The sequence below is a fragment of the Camellia sinensis genome, chromosome 2, assembly GCF_055761805.1.
Source record: "Camellia sinensis isolate YWXY chromosome 2, ASM5576180v1, whole genome shotgun sequence".
Lineage (NCBI taxonomy): Eukaryota > Viridiplantae > Streptophyta > Magnoliopsida > Ericales > Theaceae > Camellia > Camellia sinensis.
Genome location: NC_138962.1, coordinates 149,601,873 through 149,624,140, shown reverse-complemented (window position 1 = coordinate 149,624,140; position 22,268 = coordinate 149,601,873). Strand labels below are relative to the sequence as shown.

The 22,268-nt window shown below is 37.0% G+C and overlaps 2 protein-coding genes across 2 annotated transcripts in view; one reads left to right on the top strand and one right to left on the bottom strand.

The window, feature by feature from the left end:
• Positions 1–945: 945 nt before the first annotated feature.
• Positions 946–22,268, bottom strand: part of LOC114296189 (transducin family protein / WD-40 repeat family protein) — a 42,655-nt gene continuing 21,332 nt past the window's right edge. Inside the window, exons 10-18 of the mRNA XM_028240469.2 lie at positions 6,726–6,768; positions 5,069–5,208; positions 4,559–4,771; positions 3,091–3,175; positions 2,674–2,968; positions 2,165–2,414; positions 1,830–2,052; positions 1,517–1,731; positions 946–1,316 (exon numbers count right to left, since the gene is read on the bottom strand). Coding sequence (XP_028096270.2) covers positions 1,167–1,316; positions 1,517–1,731; positions 1,830–2,052; positions 2,165–2,414; positions 2,674–2,968; positions 3,091–3,175; positions 4,559–4,771; positions 5,069–5,208; positions 6,726–6,768 — 1,614 coding nt within the window. The 3' untranslated portion in view covers positions 946–1,166. The remainder of the gene's footprint in view (positions 1,317–1,516; positions 1,732–1,829; positions 2,053–2,164; positions 2,415–2,673; positions 2,969–3,090; positions 3,176–4,558; positions 4,772–5,068; positions 5,209–6,725; positions 6,769–22,268) is intronic.
• LOC145820385 (uncharacterized) lies at positions 11,276–12,715 on the top strand. The gene is made up of 2 exons (XM_082915803.1): positions 11,276–11,835; positions 11,946–12,715. The coding sequence occupies exons 1-2, from the start codon at positions 11,415–11,417 to the stop codon at positions 12,563–12,565; spliced, it is 1,041 nt and encodes a 346-aa protein (XP_082771929.1). The 5' UTR covers positions 11,276–11,414; the 3' UTR covers positions 12,566–12,715.

Below are 22,268 nucleotides of genomic sequence, written 5' to 3'. Positions count from 1 at the left end.
CCCAATGGGGAACCAAAGTGGCCTAAACAAGCCCACCAAAGCAAGGGTAATGCAACTCAGAGGATCCACAGATGCTCCCTCAAGCCGAGCTTAAACCTTATGACCCAATCTCAGTGACAGAGTGACAAGGAGCCAGTGGCCCAAGATTAATGGACAAGAGTCTCAACCATGGAGCATCGCCCCAAAGACTGCAACTTATGTCCTGATCACCAAACCACATGGAATAAACCCACACCACCAAGCCACCACCCGCCAGTGGTAATTTCAGTTTGATATGTTCATAGCATGTGTTCCTCTTCCAACATTTGAAGTTGGATTACTAGAGAGCCCTCTAACAGCAAATTTTATGATATCTTCCTCCAAAAATTTGGAAAACCAATGCGAAACTCTTTCCCAATTCTCACCTGCCATAGGATATATGCTAGCTCTGGAAGAAAGACCTATTTTAAGCGCAAACACTCCTTCAAACATAAGCATTTGTTCTTTCCTCACAGCCCTTGACCACAGAACCAACAAGGTAAAAGGGGTGATTCTCTAAATCATTAATTAAACAACCTTCAGGTGCCATCCCTTCAATGATGTGACCGCTAACATTTTTGAATTATACGATTCCATCCACCCCAGGCTCTGCCAAGTCCAGAACAACAACAACAACAAAAATCTCTGGTTTTGGACAAGTTCCTTTGTCAGAGCCAAGGAGTCTGATCGAGAACAGACTGCCAAAAAAATGAGACCGAAAAAAAAAGAGAGAGAGAGAGACCAACATCACCAACAATACCTTCTGATTTACTTTTGTGCAAAACTAGAAACTTGTGAATGAATTTCATTGCCGGTCTAGAACTTCAAACAATGTGGAAAGCACTTGGCCCTTTCAGTCAAATTTAATCTGCATGCTAATTCAATTCCTACATATACTATTTGTCAGATTGCGAAGAGACAGGTTAGTTAAATCAAGAGGCCATAAATAAGCTCTCACTTCTATAATAACTTTGCCTTCTGCAATACCTTTACCCTCAAAGGTGTGCAAGGTTAACTAATTTAGAAATTGAACAGACCAAATAACAATGCCAAAATTGGACAAAGAAACAAAACAATGCTAAAATTGAACAAGGAACCAAAATTGGCCAAAAATTAAACAACAAACAAGAAAAGGTAATGGAAAATACTTAAAACTGAGAGTCGCTGAGAAATGTAACCATGCATCTAGCACTCTGGAATAACCTATCAACTCTTTGCCATACTGCTCGTTGAATATCAAGAAGCTTTTGTGCCTTATCTTGTAACTTTGGCTGTCGGCGAATTGTTTCACCATGGATCTGGACACAAGAAATAGAGATGTCAAACAAAAGCAGAAAAGAAACAGCTTGGATTTAGCAGAAATTCACAAATTGTGCAGAATGCTAAAGGAAGCAAACACCTCAAAATGATAGACCAATCTGTATTCTCCAAAATTTATTTGGCATGGCAGATTTTTTACATTCTAAGGCTTTGCAAAAGTGTATTGCTAACTGTGTACCTTTAAAAACAATCTAATGAGTGCTTGTATAAACTCAAAGTTATTTCTGCAGGAGATCTCATGAATGAAATAATCCAGCAGCTGTTCAATAGAATGGAACTCCGGTCTCTTATCAAGTTCTTGCTCATCATCATCATCTATAATCTGAAGCATTCTAAGTTCCACATCCAAAGTTGACGGAGATAAACTTTTAATATAGTCAGTGAATGCCAAAACTGCAAGTCCAAACGATGTTTTAGATGTAAATGAACAATTAACTTCACTAAACTCACAAAATTAAAAAGTACAAATATATCTTAGCTAGAAAGCTAACAATTTTCCGTGTCTGCAGAGGACTGAAGAAGTTGCACGAATTTGGATGCCACCAAATCAATTTGTGTCTGTTTTTTTTCAAGTTTACCAGCTTCTCTATTCTTCTCTTCATTAGCTAACTCAATAGGTTTAAACAATATTTCTCCCGAAAGAGATGGTATTGAAGGCAGGAAGAATGGTGCCTGTTCTGGTTTCTTTGGAGGCTCAATTGGTTTGTTGCGAGCCTGGAATTTGTCCGCAAATATAGAAATTAAATAAAGTGGAATTGTTATCATTCAATCTGAGAAAGCATAAGAATTTGATTAGGAATACAAATAAAAAGGGAGCAGGAAGAACCTTTATAATGTCCAAATTGATCAAGCTTTGCCACTGGCTCTTAGGTAATAGTGAGAGAGTCACTAGATCTGGAATTTGCTGATCTGAAGACTTGTGGGCTACTTTTGAGGGGGTTATCATAGGTTTATCAGAATCATTATCTTGAGAACCTTCTATTGAAGAGACAGATGGCAACTTAACACTCACTATTTCCTTCCCACTTCCATAGGACTCATCATTAGAAGCTCCAGTAAACATTGCCTGATTAACCCTGATAAATTTACAAGTTGTCAAGTTTCAAGTGGCCCCAAGAAAATTTTTCCACATTACATGCCAGAAACTCAAAACTTTGATCATGTAGTACTTTTTGAAACACATACTTATTATAACTATTTATTTCGACAAAACTTCATCCAAATTGTGATTTATAACATTAGCTTACCCAATGGTATTCACTAAACTACCTTTCAAATGAAACCAAAGAATCTCAAACTCGAATAGAAAATGAAGCTGGGTTTACAAAAACTTACCACAGATAGACCCCATTTTGATCAACATGAGTCGTTGCTAAAACATCCATATTTGGTGACAAAGATAATGCAGTTATACAAACATCAACAAGTATAGCATCTATTTGTCTTGCTAAAATGACATCCCAAATTCTAAGACTCCCATCCATGCTAGATGACAAAAGCCATTTGCCATCCTCACTGAAGCACAAGTCCGTAATACGGTCTGTATGACCTTCAAATTTACGAACCATTCTTAATGCCACAACATCAAATAAACGGATAACTAAATCATCTGCCACCGTTGCCAGAAGACCTGGAAATTTTAAACAGTATATCAGAAAATTATTCTCACATTATTATAATTATTCTTTTTTGACTGGGGGAAGGGGTGTTTACCAAAACATAAATAAATAAATAAAGGAAAATAGACAATACCGTTGGAGCGATGATAAACAATCTTCACCAGAGAACAACCAATTTTCCATCTGGATTTTAGCTCACGTCCCTTGAAATCCCATACCTGCATAAAAATTAAAAATTTTAAAATAAAATAAATAAATCTAGTGAAAAAATAACCCAGCAGAGAAGAATGGATGCAAACATGCATGCTTAATCAAATATCAATACTGTTTTATAATAAAATGAATTTATAAATTGTGCCTCATTTCACGTGGACAAACAACTAACATGCTACCATTAGGTAAAACCTTTGTGACAACTCACAACTAAAGACACAATTATAACTTATACTCTTTGTAGTAGCAGTCCTTATATATCGTATGAACAATCAAATATGGTCATGAGTATTATTAAAATTAGAAAAATTACGGTGACATATTGAAAATCCAATGTATCCCTTCTCAAGAATTAAAATTTATATTAAAAAATAATCCTTTGGTTTCTCGTAACAAAAAAGCGAGGGAAAAAAGACTGGTGTCTCACAAAATAGATGAAAGCTTCTAAGACATTTTGCAATCTTCCCTCAATTTTTTATGGCTGTACATAAAGAGAGAAATTAGGAAAAAACGAAATTGTGCTCCCAAAGTGTCCCTACCAATAATTACCACCTATGAAGCACCGACACTTCAAAACACATGTCATATCTATGTCGGACACACGGACACGGCAAGGGGAGACAGACACGGTAGGGACACCCGGACACGGCGGGTACATGTATGGGACACGCCATGTGGCGTGTCCTCTTATATAATTAATTTATTTTCAGGGAATATGCCAGGAACACTTCGGGGACACACTAGGGACGGGAAGTTATCTTTTCCCCCACTTTCTTTAGTACTTTTGATGAATGTTGAATGTTTATTATTTTTTTTCTTAGATTTGCATACTTAATAGATCATCCATAAATATATATATATATATATATATAAACTGTAAGTGTTAATTTAAAAGTGTTTTTTTTAATTAAAAAAATATATATAAATATAGAATTAGAATTAGTTTTTGTCAATATTAATTGTTTGTGGATGTAATATTAATCTAGATAGCAAATAAAAATATATGAAAACATATTTTATTGTCGTGTCCGCGTGTCCGTGTCCCCATTTTTTTAAAATCACCGTATCCCGTATCCGCATCCGTGTCCATGCTTCTTAGATTACCACTTTCTTAGAAAAAATGATAGAAAGTTGTCGATGTAATGATCACCATCCCTTTCTAATGGTGAGAATATACCTCAGTCTTATCATGGTCACTCCATGCTTCTAAAACAGTATCATGCTGATCATGACATAACTTGCAGATAGGATATAGAAATAAGCTATTTAGAGACACTACTAGGTTAAATGGTTTAAGATGCATAAAGCAAAATTACGAATATAGAGATCTCATGCACTTGAAAATAAAAGAGCATACAGAATCATATTTTCAGAAATTGAATACGTACCTTTATATCCCCATGATATCCTGCACTTATCATCAAGGTATTTGTTGAGTCACAGGCAACACCAACCACCTCCACGTCATGGGCACAGCTGTTTCTTTCTGACATATCCATGTAACTGCCTCGGCTGATTCCCGATTGGAGATTAAATCTCTCAATCCAACCACCAGCTGTTCCTAGTACAGCAAAATTGCCACAGGCACTGATGGCACAGGCCTATCATGAAATAAAAGAGATCAAATTTAATTAAATGTAACTTTATCTAAGTGGTTTACCTCAACTTTCCAAACTTCAGTAACAGTACCAGCACTGCCATTGGGTGGCAAAAAAATCAATGAAAAACATGACAAGTTCTTTTGTCAATATTTAGTAATTTAATGTGGGAAAATTTTGACTAACAAAATCCAAAAGAAAAGATAGTTGCTGTACCATACAATGAAATAATAGTGAGAATGATACGAGAATTTTTCCAGACAGCATAATTAGGAATGAGAGGATAAACTGAAATATTACCTTAACTGGCGTCGGATTTTCTGGGCATGGTTTCAAGATGTGCTCTCCAAGAACAAAATTCTGAAGCCTCCATACGTATGCCTGCGCAGTATCCATATGGCATGTAACCACATTGCACCAATCACGCTCCCTTATTTCAGCTAATATTATTTTAACAGGAAAAATCAAGGAACAAAATCAGATCATTTATGAACAGAAAACATAGAGGACAACTTCACATATAGAGTGGAAGAAATTAGCTATCGGCATTTGCACAATCATTTACTAAACAAGTGAAAATCCCTCTGCCTTACTGATGAAAGTTTTGCACCCATAATTAAGAGTAAAAATAAAATTCTCTCATAGCCCAAGAAAAGTATTCAATTTGCTGACAATAACTTAAACTTCATCAATTTATAGAGTGTTACCAATGCACAATCTGAAGTGTTTGATAATTAATTTTTCATTTTTTTGATATTTCATTTTTGACAATTACAAAACAAGTTATATAGAATCCTCCATTCACTATCTGTTTTTAAAGTTTAAAAAAAAACAATTTCTCCCGCCACATTGTAATATAAACAATTGACTGAGTAGATCAAAACCATTAACTTCAAACAGCTGGACCACAAATCAAACAAAAACCAGAAAATATTAGACGATAACTTCTAGTTCATTCCCTTTGACTACACCAGACTACTAAGAACCTCAATTTTAACAGATAAAACTGATATTAGGGGCTTGTTTGGTTTGTTTCTCCGCAATATATATATCAGAAATTTTTAAAAAAAAATGGAAACTAAACTAATTTGGTAAAAATAAATATCAAAAAGATATTTTTAAATTACCTTCAATAAGGTTTGGTATCCAAGAAAATATGGTATCTAGATTGATGGATTCAAAAGAAAGAAGGTTTAAACTCAAATATAAAAGTGGACTGACTATTGGAGTTGAATTAGAGGGGAGAACAAAATGGATAGATCGCAGGCAGAATTCAACAACACCAGCAAAATAAATTGAAAGAATTTTTCAGTAACTTTCCCAGAGGAAGAGACAAAGATCAACAGCTTGCATTGATCAAAAAGAGAGGCACGCAATCAGGAATTCAGGATAACTAGGAGAAACAAAAAGATAATTTTGGATGAATTTATCTTCTTCACCCGCCTGTTCAGAGAGAAGTCGATTACAACTGGCTATTAAAGTCTGACGCAGCACACTGAGCTTGACATAAAGCATCTGATTAGCCTTTCCTGAATATCAAGACATGCTCTCTAATACGTCCTCCACAGTCAAAGAATATGTCCATGAAAAAGATTTAAATGAGAACTGAGATTACAATGTTAAAGTGAAATAGTGGCATAGCAGGAAATACAGGAACCCAATAAGAAAGCATTCTTGATTAAAACAAAAAACTTGAAAAATAAAATAAAATAAAAAGTATAAAACAAAACACCAGAAGAATCAATGTGGAAAGGATAACACATAAGACAATTGTGAGTTTCAAACTCAGCCACCAGAACAACCCAACAACGGAAATATAACAATGAAATCAAACTAAGATTAACTGCTAAAACATAAAACAAAGAACTAAATAGAAAATTAATGAATATAGTTCTAGAATTCTTCTGCAATAATTCATACATCCATGAGAAGAATGGCACATAAAGAGAGGTCATACCAACATCAAATGAAATGACAGGCTTTAATTTTATCTCTTCCTCCTGAAATATAAGCAAAAGAAAAACTTTACTTATTTCATGGCACAGCGTTTAATTACGACAGCACTCAGTGCAACATAAAACAGAAACTTTACATGAAGTCTACAATTCTCAAGCACTTTTAGGGAAATTGAACAGATATGACTTCATATTAAATATGAATTATATAGCAATCTAGTAAAACTGAAATCAGGAACCGTGTTTATAAACTTCGGTATAGGTGTGGAGTGTGGCTCTAAATGTCAGATTTTGTCTGTGCTCCATGAGGTACATGTTCTTTAGTATACATAAGAACAGATCATTCGTTCTCAAACAATAAGTTCACTCTAGTTCTCTAGTGATTGCCTTTGCAGTCATATAAGAAAATTTTCAACCCCCAAGTCATTTGTAGATCTTACTTGGAGAAAATGAAAGCATTAGTGATAGTGAACTACAAGATGACAACAAAAATGTGTACACAATAATCTATAACTATACAATCTAAGATGCGTGGACACTTCTACAGAGGAGGTGTGCCTGTTGGACACGTGCTGAACACCGAAATTCTATGGACACTCGTAAAAGTGTCAACACTACTTCAGCGTGCCTTAATTAAAATCTTGAATTCATAATATCAGACATTTTAGCTACATCTTGTGGATACTTCAATGACACTTTTCATAAGCGTATCATGTCTTGCCTAATTGAAAATTGCCATTTTCGGCATGTTTGTATCATGTCACATGTTTATATCATGTCACATGTCCATGTTTGTGTAAGTTTTCTAAATGAAAATGTCTATTCAACTGTGTATGTAATACAAGAATACTTTGGTTTATATAACAATCTAACCCTAGAACGAAAAAGGAAACACGAATTATTCACTCAATCCCTAATATTTACCATATATATACTACCATATATACATAAAATCTAATATTCTCACACCCCTGCTCAAACTCAAGGTGTTTTAGCAGAAAACATTGAGAGTTTGCCAAAAAGAAACTGAAACCGAGCAGTGGTGTGAGTCTTGGTGAAGAAATCAGCAAGTTGCAGAGCCGAAGAGACGAAAGCAAGTGAAAAAGAGTCAGACTGCAGATGCTAACAAACAAAGTGACAATTAATCTCAATATGCTTCGTCCTCTCATGGAAGACAGTGTTATGGGCAATCTGAATAGAACTACAGTTGTCGCAATAGAGAGAGGTCGGAGAAGACTGAGATACACCCAAATCTGATAGAAGACAACAAAGCCAAACAATCTCAGCAGTAACATGAGCAATAGCACGGTACTCAGCTTCAGCAATAGAGCGAGCAACAACAGTTTGTTTCTTACTTTTCCAAGAGATCAATGAATCACTAAGAAACATACAGAAACCAAACTTGGACTTGCGATCAATGACATCACCAACCCAATCAAAATCAACATAAGCCACCAAGTCCAAAGAGGAAATAAAAGACAACAGTAAGTCCTGAAATATAGTACTCCGAAGATAGCGAATAATCCGAACCAAAGCAGCGCAATGTGTAGAACGAGGAGCAGAAATGAACTGGCTAATCACATGAATAGCATAGGCAAGATCAGGGCGAATAACAGTCAAATAGACTAAGTAACCCACAAGCTTTCGATATGAAGTAGGATCATCCAGAGGGACACCATCAGTAATTTTAAGCTTTACATTAAGCTTAATGGGGGTATCAAAAATCTTAGTGTCAGTAAGACCGACACGGTGAAGAACTTCATTTGCATACTTAGCCTGAGACAAAAAGTAGCCTTTAGGAGAATAAGCTACCTCAATACCAAGAAAATACCACAAGGGGCCCAGATCCTTCATTTTGAAGGTGCAGAAGAGATGCTATTTGACCTCAGAGATAGCAGAAAAGTCGGAGCCAGTGATGATCAAATCATCCACATATAGTAACAGGGCAACAAAACCAGTAAATGTGTGAAGGAGAAACAGAGCAGAATCCTGAGCACAAGGATGAAACCCAAGCTGAGTGATAGTGACCTGAAAGCGATCATACCAAGCACGAGGGGATTGCTTCAAATCATACAGAGCACGCCGAAGACAACAAACATGTCCAAAGGAATGAGGAAGGCCGGGGAAAGGACGCATGTAAACCTCCTGAGTGAGATGGCCATTGAGAAAAGCATTCTTAACAACCATCTGATAAAGAGAACAATGACAAACAACAACAACATAAATCAAAGTATGAACAATAGTCATCTTGGCAATAAGGACAAAGGTCTTCTTATAATCAATACCACACTCCTAGGAGAAACCTTTGACAACTAGGTGAGCTTTGTAGCGCTCAAGAGAATCATCACAGTGAGTTTTGATTTTATAGACTCATTTGCAACCAACCAACCAAATTTTTGCCAATACGCAACAGAACTAACTCCTAAGTAGTAGTCTTCTGCAAAGAAGACAGCTCATCCTCCACAGGTCGAACCCAATTAGGATCCTAACAAACCTCCTTGTAAGATTGAGGTTCTGAAAAAGAATGAATAGCAGACAAAAAGGTGCAGTATAAAGAAAAAAACATGTTTTAGCAAAACCAAGTTTGACTACCTATTTACAGATGCGAAGAGGATACTTACGACTAGCAAGATCAGAGTCGTCAAAAGCAAGGGGATCAATAGCAAGGGCAAAGACAACTGGTAGAGGAAGAGCCTTGTAACGAGAATAGACTAAGAACGGAGGAGGAGAAGGAGGAGCAAGTGGGAGAAGACGAGGAGAAGAGGGAACAAACTCATGGGGGTCAGGGGAGAGGGACTCATCAAGTGGGACGGGACGAGGAGAAGAGAGAACAAGTTCATGGGGAACAGCAAAGATGTATTCATCAAGAGAGACCTCAGAAGGAAATGGATTGATATGAACCAAATCCTCTTTGGAAACAGGGACTGCGAGAAGAGGAAATTGAAAGTAAGGTAGACATTCAAGAAAGGCAACATGGTGGAAGACGTATAGGCAACGGGAAACAAGGTCATAACAGTGATAACCTTTTTGAGTGAGACTCAGTGTTGTCAAAGGCGCGCCTAGGAGCAAGGCGAGTCGAGGCTCAGCGTCTGCGCCTGTACAGGTACCAGGCGAGGCAAATTGAACCAGGCGAGAGAGGCGCAAGGCGATCGCCTAGGCGCGACTCAGTGTTCAAGTCGTAGATCTGATCTAACGACTCAGATAACCTTTCAAATGGCTCGTAATCACAGAGGATTACGACCCATGTACCATATGAGACAAATAGGACTCGGATAACCCTAATCGATCGATTACGAACCTGTGTTCAAAAAAAGAAGTCGTCTCTTCCTCTTCCTCTGCGACTCGACTTCTCGCAAGTTCGACTTCGCAGGTTCTCGATCGACTTCGCAGGCTCGAGTTCGACTTCGATCGGCTTCGCAGGTTCGACTTTCTCTCCCCTTCTCCTTCTTTTTTGTCTTCGATGAATTAAGCTGATCTGTTTTTTTTTTTTTTCTTTTCTTTTCTTTTACCTTCGTCGAAGCTGATTTGTTTTTATTTTTTATTTTTTTTCTTTTCTTTTCTTTTGATTATGATAAATAAATAAATAAATTCATAAATAACTTAATTAATTGATTATGATAAATTAATTAATTCATAAATAAATAAATAAATTGATTATGATAAATAAATAAATAAATTTTTTTTTCAATTATTTGACTTTCATAACCCTGATTATTACATAAACAAATAAATTAATTAATTAATTCATACATACATACATAAATAAAAAAATAGATATATTACATTTATTATGATTATATTATACTGAAATTGATTCATCATTATACTGAAATTAATTAATTCACCACTAATTAAAAAAATTGAAAATTGATTCATAACATTAATTAATTCATACATTACATACATTAAATTACATACATTATACATTAATAGAAAATTGAATGTAACATAGGAATAAATGTAATGGAATGTACATTAATTAATTAATTCATCATTAATTAAAAAAATAGAAAATTGATTCATACATTACATTCATTAATTAATTCATCACATAACATGCATTACATTCATTATACTGAAATTATTTTTTTGTTATTTATTTTTTGTTTTGTGTAGTAAGTACTAAGTAGAAAATGACATCGGAAAGTAATAGAAAAGATCCTGCGTGGCAATATGTCCATTTGGTGGAGGAGAATAATTTAAACAAGTTTGAGTGTAATTTTTGTGGTAAAGTATCAAATGGAGGTGTTTATCGGGTGAAACAACACCTTGCGGAAGGTTATAGGAATGTCACTGCTTGCCCGAAGTGTCCTTCTCATGTAAGAGAAGAGATTAGAGAGTTCATGTCCAAAAAAAAGACACAAAAAGAAGAAATGAACATGTTGCCTGATTTCGATGACATGGACATGGAAGATGAAGATGAAGATGTCGTTGAGATCAATGTCAATCAACACCGCAAGTTGACAAGCAGTAGCCAAGGTTCATCCACATCCAAATCCAAATCCAAATCCAAATCCAAATCAAAAACGCCAAAGAGAAAATGGCCTATGGATGTTTACTTCACACCCAATCCTGAATCAGTAGTGAAAAATCGAAAAGACCAAGCAAAAGGGAAACAAACCAAAATTGATGCAAATGACCCTTACAAAAAAGAAATGAGAGCTCGGGCACTACAAAGATTTGCAAGGTGAATGTATGATGCTGGCATCCCTTTTAATGCAGTAAATTATGAGAGTTTTGGACCAATGATTGAAGCCATTGGCCAATATGGTCCTGGTATGAAGCCACCGACATACCATGAAGTGCGGGTTACCCAACTCAAAAAAGAAGTGAAACATACTGAAGATTTAATGAAGTATCATAAAGAGGATTGTGCAAAATACGGGTGTTCCATAATGGCAGATGGTTGGACTGATAAGAGAGGAAGGACATTGATTAACTTTTTAGTTAATTGTCCAAGAGGAACCATGTTTGTTGAGTCGGTTGATGCTTCTAGCTATTCAAATGATGGGCAAAAGCTATTTGAATTACTAGACAAGTTTGTGGAGAAAGTTGGAAAAGAGAATGTGGTGCAAGTTATCACTGATAGTGCTGCAGCTAATGTGTTGGCGGGTAAGAATATTTCCTCATTCCTTACATCAAAATTGTTTACTCATAGTTTGTTTTGTACTTAAAATTTAAAAACTTGAAAATAATAATTCTTCATTATTGTTAGATTATAGGGAGGTTTTGGGAAGCTAAGTATGAACACTTGTATTGGACACCATGTGCTGCTCATTGTTTGGACTTGATGTTAGAAGACATTTTCAAGATACCTAGACTGAAAAAGACATTTGAAAGGGGTATTGCAGTACATGGCTACATTTACAATCGGCCTACGTTGCTAAACATGATGAGGCGCTTTACAAATTTGAAGAATTTGATCAAGCCTGCAAAAACTAGATTTGCAACCGCCTTTTTGACTTTGTCTAGGATGCATCAACAAAAAAACAATTTGAGAAAGATGGTCACCTCCGAAGACTGGACCTCAAGCAAATGGGCAAAGGAGCCACAAGGTAAAAGAATGGCACAAACTTTGTTGATGCCTTCATTTTGGAATACTGTTGTGTTTGCCCTTAAGGTCTCGGGTCCTCTTGTCAAAGTGCTTAGATTGGTTGATACCGAGAAGAAACCTCCCATGGGATACATTTATGAGGCAATGGATAGGGCAAAAGAATGCATTGCAAGTTCATTTGATCATAAAGAAGAGAAGTATAATGAAATTTTCGAAATCATTGACAAAAGATGGGATGTTCAATTGCATCAACCTTTACATGCAGCTGCACATTTTCTTAACCCATAATTCTTTTACCCAAAAGCGTTAGAGGTGCAAAGAGATCATGAAGTGATGAATGGGTTTTATGAATGCATGCAAAGGTTGGTCCCGGATGTCACTGTTCAAGATTTGATCACTAATGAGATGAGTATTTATATGAAGGCTGAGGGTCTTTTTGGCAAGTCTGTTGCGATTAGGCAAAGAAATACAAGAGCACCAGGTAATATATTATAGACTCATAGAGTTTATTTTTAGTAATACTCAAGGTTTTAAAAAGCGGCCGCAACCGTTACGTAACGCCATTACGTAACGGTTTTGGCGGTTACCGCCACCCGTTACGGCCGCTTTTGCAATGTGATTGAGATTCACAGGTGTGTCGGCCGTAGCGACTGCCATAGCGGTCGTAACGGTGCCGTAACGGCCTGTTACGCACCGTTACGTAACGGTTCCAAACTGTTTCTTTCAAAAAAACACACACAAAAAAAGCTGAAAATGGGGGAAGAGGGATAGAGAGAAGAGGGAAGATAAAGAGAGAAAATAGAGGGGCAAGAGATAGAAAGAAAGAGAGAAGAGAGAAGATGAAGAACATGTTATTGATTTGTTGAAACTATAAGACCTATGCTGTTCTATTCAGCTGCTATCACTAAACCATTTTGTTTGTCTGTGTCTATCTATATATTGTTTGAAAATAATAATAATAATAAGTGTGGTCTTTATCTATTTGGCTTGGTTAAAATATGTATATATATATATATATTTAGGCTCTTATTTATTCTCTTACTTTTGTCATTATTTATCTTATATATAATAGTTAGTGATTAATTTTTTGTAAAACATAAAGTCATTAATTATTAAAATAAAATGTAAAAAAACTTAGTTTATAGTGATTTAAAAATATGAAATATATTAGATCATACTTAAAAATTTACAAAAATTGATCAATATTTATTTTTAACCCAACAAATATGATCATGGAAAAAAAATATGCGTATCGGTAAGTTTTTTTCAAATTGTGCGAAAAATAAAAAAATTCACGGTTCCGATTACCGCAACCGTTACACTACGGCCTTTACACCCCACAACCACAACCGCGTCACCGCCACCGTTACAGCGACCGCAACCGCTTTTCAGAACCTTGGTAATACTTTTAGTAAAACTTAATACTTGGTAACAATTATTTCTAACTAGTGGATTATCGCAGCTGATTGGTGGGCATCATATGGTTCTTATACTCCAAACTTGCAAACTTTTGCCATAAAAATCCTTAGCCTAACATGTAGTTCATCGGGTTGTGAACGAAATTGGAGTGTATTCGAACATGTGAGTATTTAACATTCTAACTAATTTTTTGTTCAATTCAAATATTTTTTATTCTCATTATATAGAATTTAATATCTTTTTAATAATTGCAGCTTCATAGCAAGAAAATAAATAGATTGGAACAACAACGTCTCAATGATTTAGTATATGTCAAATACAATAGAACATTGAGATTTAGGTATGACATGCGCAACACTCTTGATCACATATCTTTGCAAAATATTGATGAAAGCAATGAGTGGTTGCTTGGGAGGATGGATGGAGAATCAGATGAAGATAATGAGCATGTGTTTGATGATGATGATGATGATGGCTTGACGTGGGCCACTGTTGCTAGAGCTTCTGGAGTAGAAGAAAGTAGCCATGCAAGTAAAGCAACAAGTTCACGCTCAAAGGCACAACCGAGGATATCTAAATCATCAACATTGACTCCACTTCAATTAATAGATGAAGAGGAAGCGGGCTCAGATGATACAGAGGAGGAAGATGTTGAGGGATACAAATCAACTGATGGAGAAGAAGATGATAGTTTGCTTGCCATTGATGTTGAGGATGATGACTGACTGACACTGACCTAACCTACCCTTTCTTTTGATATTGATGTTTTTAAGTGTTAAGACATATATTAGTATTTGTTGGGTATTTATGTTTTAGATGTTTAGTGTTTATGTTTTTATTTTATTGAATGTGGATTATTTGATCTTTGAAAATTGAAATGTTATGTAATATGCACTTTCATGGCTTTGAGAATTATTCTATATTTTGTCTTGAATCTTGATTACTTTTTATTTTTAAAAAAATTGTCTTAGTACTATGAATGATTAGTCTATATTAATTTTTTTATTTTTTACGAATACTGTGCGCCTTACTTCAATAAAGCCCGCGCCTCGCCTTGCGCCTTGCGCCTTGCGCCTTGTGCCTAGGCTCCAATAGACCTTCGGCGCCTTAGTGCGCCTTGAGCCTTTAAAAACACTGGTGAGACTGTAACCCAAAAAGGCGCACAAGACAGACCAGGCACTCTGTTTGGTCCTATCTTTACGGGGTAACAGGACAAAACAAGCAAACCCAAACACACGAAAAAGAGAGTAATTGAGAAGCTGAAAAAACAGAGCCTCATAAAGAGACCGACCAAAGAGAAGGGGAGTAAGCATACAGTTGAAAAGAAAAGCAGCAGTAAGAACTGCCCACCCCAAAACAGAGGCAAAGAGGAGAGACCTAGCTGTCTCAAGGAGATGACGACGTTTACGTTCAGCGCGACCATTTTGGGCAAGTGTATCAGTATAGGAAGTCTAGTGAATGGTACTTAAATTGGCCAAATACTAACAGAACTCAATTTTAAAATATTGCCCACCCAAGTCAAACCGTAATAATTTAATAGTAGATCTAAACTATGTAGTGACCATAGACTGAAAAGTACAATATATCTGGTAGAATGAGTCATAAAATAAACCCAAGTGTAACGAGTGCAGTTATCAACAAATGACACATAGTATGCAAAACCCCCTTTAGTGAAAATAGGAGAAGGACTCCAAACATCAATATGAACTAAAGAAAATGGTATATCAGATATAGAAGTACTTTTATGGAAAGTTTAGGTTGTTATTTTGGCAAGTTTACAGCCCCGACACTTGTTAAGTTGAATAAGAGAAACTTTACCCAATATACCTGATTGAGCTAAAGATTATAGGCGATCAGCAGACAAATACCCTAATCTGGAATGTCACAAATAGAAAGGTTTTGACAAAGAATCTAACTGAAAAGAGGAAAAGACAGTTAGAGAGGTAGTCATAGACAGATGCAAGCTCTTCACCACATAGAGGTCTCCAATTCTACAGTCAGTCCCAATCTGCCGCTTGGACATCCGATCTTGCACAGAACAGATAGAAGAAGAAAATATAACATCAAAACCGGTGACATCAAACTGGCTGATAGATAATAAACTAACAGATAACTGAGGAACATATAAAATAGATGGAATAGAAACAACATGCATACCAGACGATAGGACAGACCCAATAGATATAACAGACATACCAAACCCATTAACAGCATTGACAGTAATAGGAAAGGGAGGAGGAGTACAATTTTGAAATAAGGAGAAATAAGGAGTCATATGATGAGAGGCACCAGAGTAAAAAATTCCAGACAGACGAAAAGATACCAGAAGAAAACCCAAGCAAACCTGAATAAAGAGAGAACAACTGATGCAGACGGGGAGAGCTAGAAGGTAGACAATGTATGTTGAAACTGAGCAATCGGAGCACTCAAGGAAGCCAAGTCGGGATCAAGAATCAGAGTGGATGCAGTATAAGCGACAGGAGCCCAAAAATTACTCAGAGAAGAAGGGCAAAACCAAGTCTGAAACTGCTGAGAAGACGAGACAGATAGACATCCCTTCTTGGGGCAGTGATACTTCCAATAACCCCTCTGATGGCAGAAGGCATACTCATCTGAAGCCAGTGACCTATTTTCGGGCCAAGCAATCTTATCATCCGACATTGTAATGAACCAATTGGGCTAAGCGTAATAAACAAGAAGCTGATGGAGCAAACTGCAATATTAGGAATTACGAAATATTGCGGTGTAAATAAACCTGGAATAGGGTTTCAGTGTAATAAACTCAAACATTCAAGCATAATTAGAAAGAGAGAGAGAAACAAGAGTCAAAGTCGACACTGGACTGGAGCAAACAAAAGTCGAAGTCAAAGCTGATCGAGAGGAACAAGGGCAAACATCTCTTCGATCTAGCGAACTAGAGAGAGAGACAGAGAGATCACACTTGCGAGTCTGAGAGAGAGGGAGGTCACAACCAAGTGAATCCAGAAAGTGAGAGAAAACTAGGTCGCGATTTCGGTGAAAACAAAGGCTGATCACGGCGAGAACAGAGGCTGAGCACAATGCTGGTACTCTTGTGACTTTGGAGAACAGAGATGTCGAACAGAGGAGATGGGTTATTCAAATCACAAACCAAACTCAAGTTTCAAACCGAGAAACGACTACCAACAAGACTAGGGTTTCGCACACGGCACTGATACTATGTAAGTTTTCTAAATGAAACTATATATTCAATTGTGTATGTAATACAAGAATACATTAGTTTATATAACAATCTAACCCTAGAACGAATAAGGAAACACGAATTATTCACTCAATCCCTAATATATACAAAATATATATACTACTATATTTACATAAAATCTAATATTCTCACAGTTTGTGCCACTTAGTAAACAATAAAATACAGATGTTAAGTATTTAAAATTTATTGTTAGGTCAATGTTTACATAATTGGATAGGTAGAATCTAACAAGAACAATAATCGAAGACTAAGGAAAAAAATCAGACATTCCAACGTATAGAAGATTGAACGAGAAAAAATAATCTCTCAGACAAATTGGGAAGGGATGATGTAAGACGATTAGGGCAGTAGCCATAGTTGTCAAATCGGGATTCGTACTGTGAATCGAAATGGCCTCGTAAAGAATTGCGAATTGAATCGAATCATGAATCGTAAAGATTCGGTCACTTTTTCTAAATTACTTAAAAACATATATCTACACACTTAGATGTTAAATATATCTTTTGAATATAAAATATTTAGACTTAAATCAATGAAAATGTTATTTTGAATGTAATCACGTAGTTTAATAGGTAAGAAGTTAACAAAAGTTCCTATATAAGATCATCTTACTTTTTTTTCTTTTTTAGATATTTCTTATTAACCATTCTTAATAAAGGCAGTAACAAAATAGACAAACTATCAATTTTCAAAATAACAATAATTAACAACGATATTGATATTTGGACAATAAATATACATACTTTTATAAGTAAAAATGAGCAAAATAAGAAATAATTATTTAGAATATTCTATTTTAAAGCCTAAAACATTTTAAAAGGTATAACTGACCACATACATGTAATATTCAATCATATTCAATATAATAGAATAGCAATAGATAATTCATAGTGTAACTTTAATCTTAAACATCTTTAGAAGATATATTATGATTTTTTAAAGAGAAAAATTGAAAGAAATGTTAAAAATATGTTGAGTCTGACTGAATCTGATTGCATCCTATGACAAACTCTATGATCACTAAAATAGCAACAAATCATGTGTATATGTTGGTTATTTTGGTATTAAACGCTATTAGAAGTTGTCTTATGTCATTTTCACTAAAAAAGATGGAGAAAAAAAGAGTCGAAAATATGTCAAACACAATAATTTCAAAAATTGCATAAATCGTAAAAAGTAAATCAAATCGTGAATGGATTGTGAATCGTGCAATTCACTAGAGATTCTCATCCAAAATAAATTCACCCATAGATTCGAATCGATTTTGCAAAAATTGCGAATCGAATCGCGAATCGTAAGATCATGATACCAGAGGCAGCAGAGGGCTTTGGGGCTGATTTTAATTGGATTTTATGGCTAAAATTGCAATAAAAGTATAGGGGACAAGTAGCGTTTGTTTAGAGTAAATAATGGGTAAGAGTCTAAGCATGAAAGGCTGGGATTTTGGCATTGTTTTAGGGGGCTGTGAACAGTATCCGTGAACAGTATTTGGGCTGTTAAAAAGTGCTGAAAATACAAGAGGGAAAGAAGGAGAAGAAGAAGGAGAAGAAGAGGAAGAAGAAGAAGATTGATTTAGAAATCACTCTTAGAATCCCTTAGTCATCACACTTGGGGTTTGATTGCATCACACAATTCATAAAGAAACTTCAAAACTCTCAAATTTTTATAAAATATCAACTCTATTAAAGTATAAGCATTATATGACTTTATATAGAATTAAGAGACTTCCTAAATCAACTATAACCAAAAAAGGAATTATCATAATATCTTTGACTTCCAAAACTAATCTAAAACTAAATAAGAAACAAAAAACAAAAAAATTATTTAAATAACTTGACCCACAAAATGACCCATCACAGAACCCATATTCGGAAATTCTGCAAATCACCAAAATACCCTTAACCTTAAAAATTTTAGGAAACATAAAAATAATAATAATAAAGTAAGACTAATAATATTATAAATATGATTATATGTGGTTACTATCGGTTTCTCTTTAAAATCATGCCAAGTTCCAAATATCGCCGCTACTTTGAATTTACTCTTTCTTGAGCTTCTTATACTCTGCATGAAGGGAGTTACAAAAAGTTTGAAAGATTTAGGCCTTTAACAAAGGTAAAACGTTCAAAGTTTCTGTTAGAATTTCCCATCTTTACCTTCACCTACTCCACTACACACTCCACTTCACCTACCTCCACTTCACCACACACTCCACTTCACCTAACCCACTATCACCTCCACTACACCTACTACCACATTTTTCTTCTATATATAGATTGTATAGGAATTGTAATTCATCAATCTTGTAATACATCAATCAATAATACAGTATTTATTTACATGGTATCAGAGCAAGGTTAATAACCTGGTATTTTCGCTTCACCGGCGGGCGGCAGCCTCGCCTTGGCCGCCCGCCGGACCTCTCATCTTCCAACTATTTCTGCATGACTTCCATCACAGTGAAGGCACAAGCCCTGTTCAGATCCACCACAGCCATTTCAATCATATCCATTCATGAGACCTATGTATTTTCCTCCAAACAGTTCCTGGGATGCACGCGGTAGCCATCATCTGCCTTTGAACCCAATCTCGTCAGGTGTAGTACCTAATAATCCTCACTTTCATCCTGTTGCAGCCCCTTTTCTACCTGCTTCTGTTACTCCCCTTGCACAAATGCAGGGAAGCTCACTGCAGCACTCCAGCCAGATGTTTCCCCTGCCTGTTGTGCCACCCCCTGTAGCAACCCTATCACCACTCCTCTCCGCCTGACTCTGCCGCCTGCCTCAACAGCACCATTGCTGGAAGGTTCATGACGGAGGCCCACCAGAGACCATCCTCTTCTCACTCCCACCTGTTGAGCCCGTGGATAGAAAATGCTTTCAAAGATGAAGCAACTTCAACACACGAGGCACACATACACACACACTTGCACTATACCAACCTATTTTAATATTTTACCATCCACTATCCTATCCCACTGATTTATTTTATTCATCACTTTGCTGGACACTGTACCCATTCTCATTCTCTTTCTTCTTATTTTTATTAGTATCACATGGCCATAACCCTCTTTCTCTCTCTCTCACATGGCCATAACCCTCTTGCTGTCCATGCCTTGGATCCTCTTCTTATTCTTAAAAAAAAAAAAAAAAAAAAAAAAAAAAAAAAAAAAAAAAAAAAAAAAAAAACCAAACCAATTTCCATATTTGCACAACACACCATATTTTATTCATATTGGGGATCAACCCCGATCACACTTTTACAGCAAAAAAAAAAAAAAAAAAAAAAAAAAAAAAAAAAAAACCCCCACATCCACAGGCGGGATTTTTTCTTCTCTACTCTGCCGCCGGTCTCTTCTTCTTGCCTCCGTCCTGGGCGGCCCTTGACGGTGCTGCCTCTGTGTTTCCCACTCCACTGGGCATGATCACTACTCCCTGCTCCTCCACTGCAGCATATGGTGGACCTCCAAATCGGAACATCACGGTAGCCTTCCGCTTCAGCTCCTTATTTTCTGCTTTCAGCACACTTATCTCTGCTCGCGCATCCTTATACATGCGTTGGAGCAGAGCCAGTTGGGCGTTTAAATGCTGCACCTCATTTGTCCTACTCTACAGCCGGTTCGACAAATTTGTGACCGCCGTCATGCTTTCCACACATGCCTTCAAAGTATACTGATTGGCCTCCACATCCGACTGCCCTGCCATTCTTTGCTCCACAGACCGCATCGGAAAGTTCAACGGAGCAAACTCCGGAGCGCTTGGTTGAGGTTCCAGTGCCACCGCACCCGTTTTCTCTCTTGTTGACTCATTGAGGTCGGGAAAGAGAGTGAGTAGACCTCGGGATGAGGATGCCGTATTCTGGGTAGCTGAACGGGAAGAAGAGGCCATTGTTCAGATGTTTCAGAGAAGGGTTGGATACAAAGTCTTTACCGAGTGTTTCAGAATGACATTTTTCAGAGGTTTCTCTCAGTTTTTTCTCTGCCTCAGCCTCTGCCTTCGTCTTGGTTATATAGCCAAGGCAGACACGCGCATCGCGCGACGCCAGCCGACAACACGAGCGCGCTAGCCAAGGCGCTCACGTGCCTCACCATCATGCCCGGCACACCTTTTGATAAGTTAGGCACGCCTTTTGATGGCACGCCTTTTTATGGATTGGGCACGCCTTTTGATAGATTGGGCACACCTTTTGAGGGTGCAACTTTTTATGGGTCCGACAAGACTCTATAAACTGTCCCGACATTGATTCCGGTTAGCTCCTTTATGGGTCCGACAAGACTCTATAAACTGTCCCGACATTGATTCCGGTTAGCTCCTTTATGGGTCCGACAAGACTCTATAAACTGTCCCGACATAGATTCCGGTTAGTTTCTACAAGGGTCCGACAAGACTCTGTAAACTGTCCCGACATAGATTCCGGTTAGTTTCTACAAGGGTCCCGCAAGACTCCGTAAACTGTCACAACATTGTCTGCTACAACGGTCCGACATGACCCCATAAACTGTCTTCTACATCGGTCTGACACCGCCATCCAGTGTCCTCTACACCGTTATGACACCACCATACAGTGTCCTCTACACCGTTATGACACCACCATACAGTGTCCTCTACAACGTTATGACACCCCCATACAGTGTCCTCTACAACGGTCTGACACCACCATCCAGTGTCTTCACCAACGGTCTGACACGACCATACAGTGTCTCCTATCCTCTTTTATTTTTATGTATTTTCTTGTTTTGTTACCCTCTCCAAACTCAAGTTGGCTAGTTCCTATCCCCCTTGAGTTTGCGGGGGGCTGTTAGAATTTCCCATCTTTACCTTCACCTACTCCACTACACACTCCACTTCACCTACCTCCACTTCACCACACACTCCACTTCACCTAACCCACTATCACCTCCACTACACCTACTACCACATTTTTCTTCTATATATAGATTGTATAGGAATTGTAATTCATCAATCTTGTAATACATCAATCAATAATACAGTATTTATTTACAGTTTCCATCCACCTATGAAGCACGGACACCTCTCCGAGGGCTCCGTACCAGTGTCAGACACGTGTCGGACACGGACACGCGTCGGACACGTGTCCGACACGCATGGGAGAGTGTCCCATTTTTTTTTTATTTTTTTACATCCGGACACGTTTTGGACACGTTATAGACACGTTTGGGACACGCGCGGGGGCAATTTCACAGTTTACTAAAAATTTTTGGGGTCAATTTGAAAATAACCAAAAACAGATCAAATTTGCCCTAATCTCTATTCGCCCTAATCTCTTCGAATCGACTATGGAATAGAAGATAAACAGCTGAGAAAGAGAGAA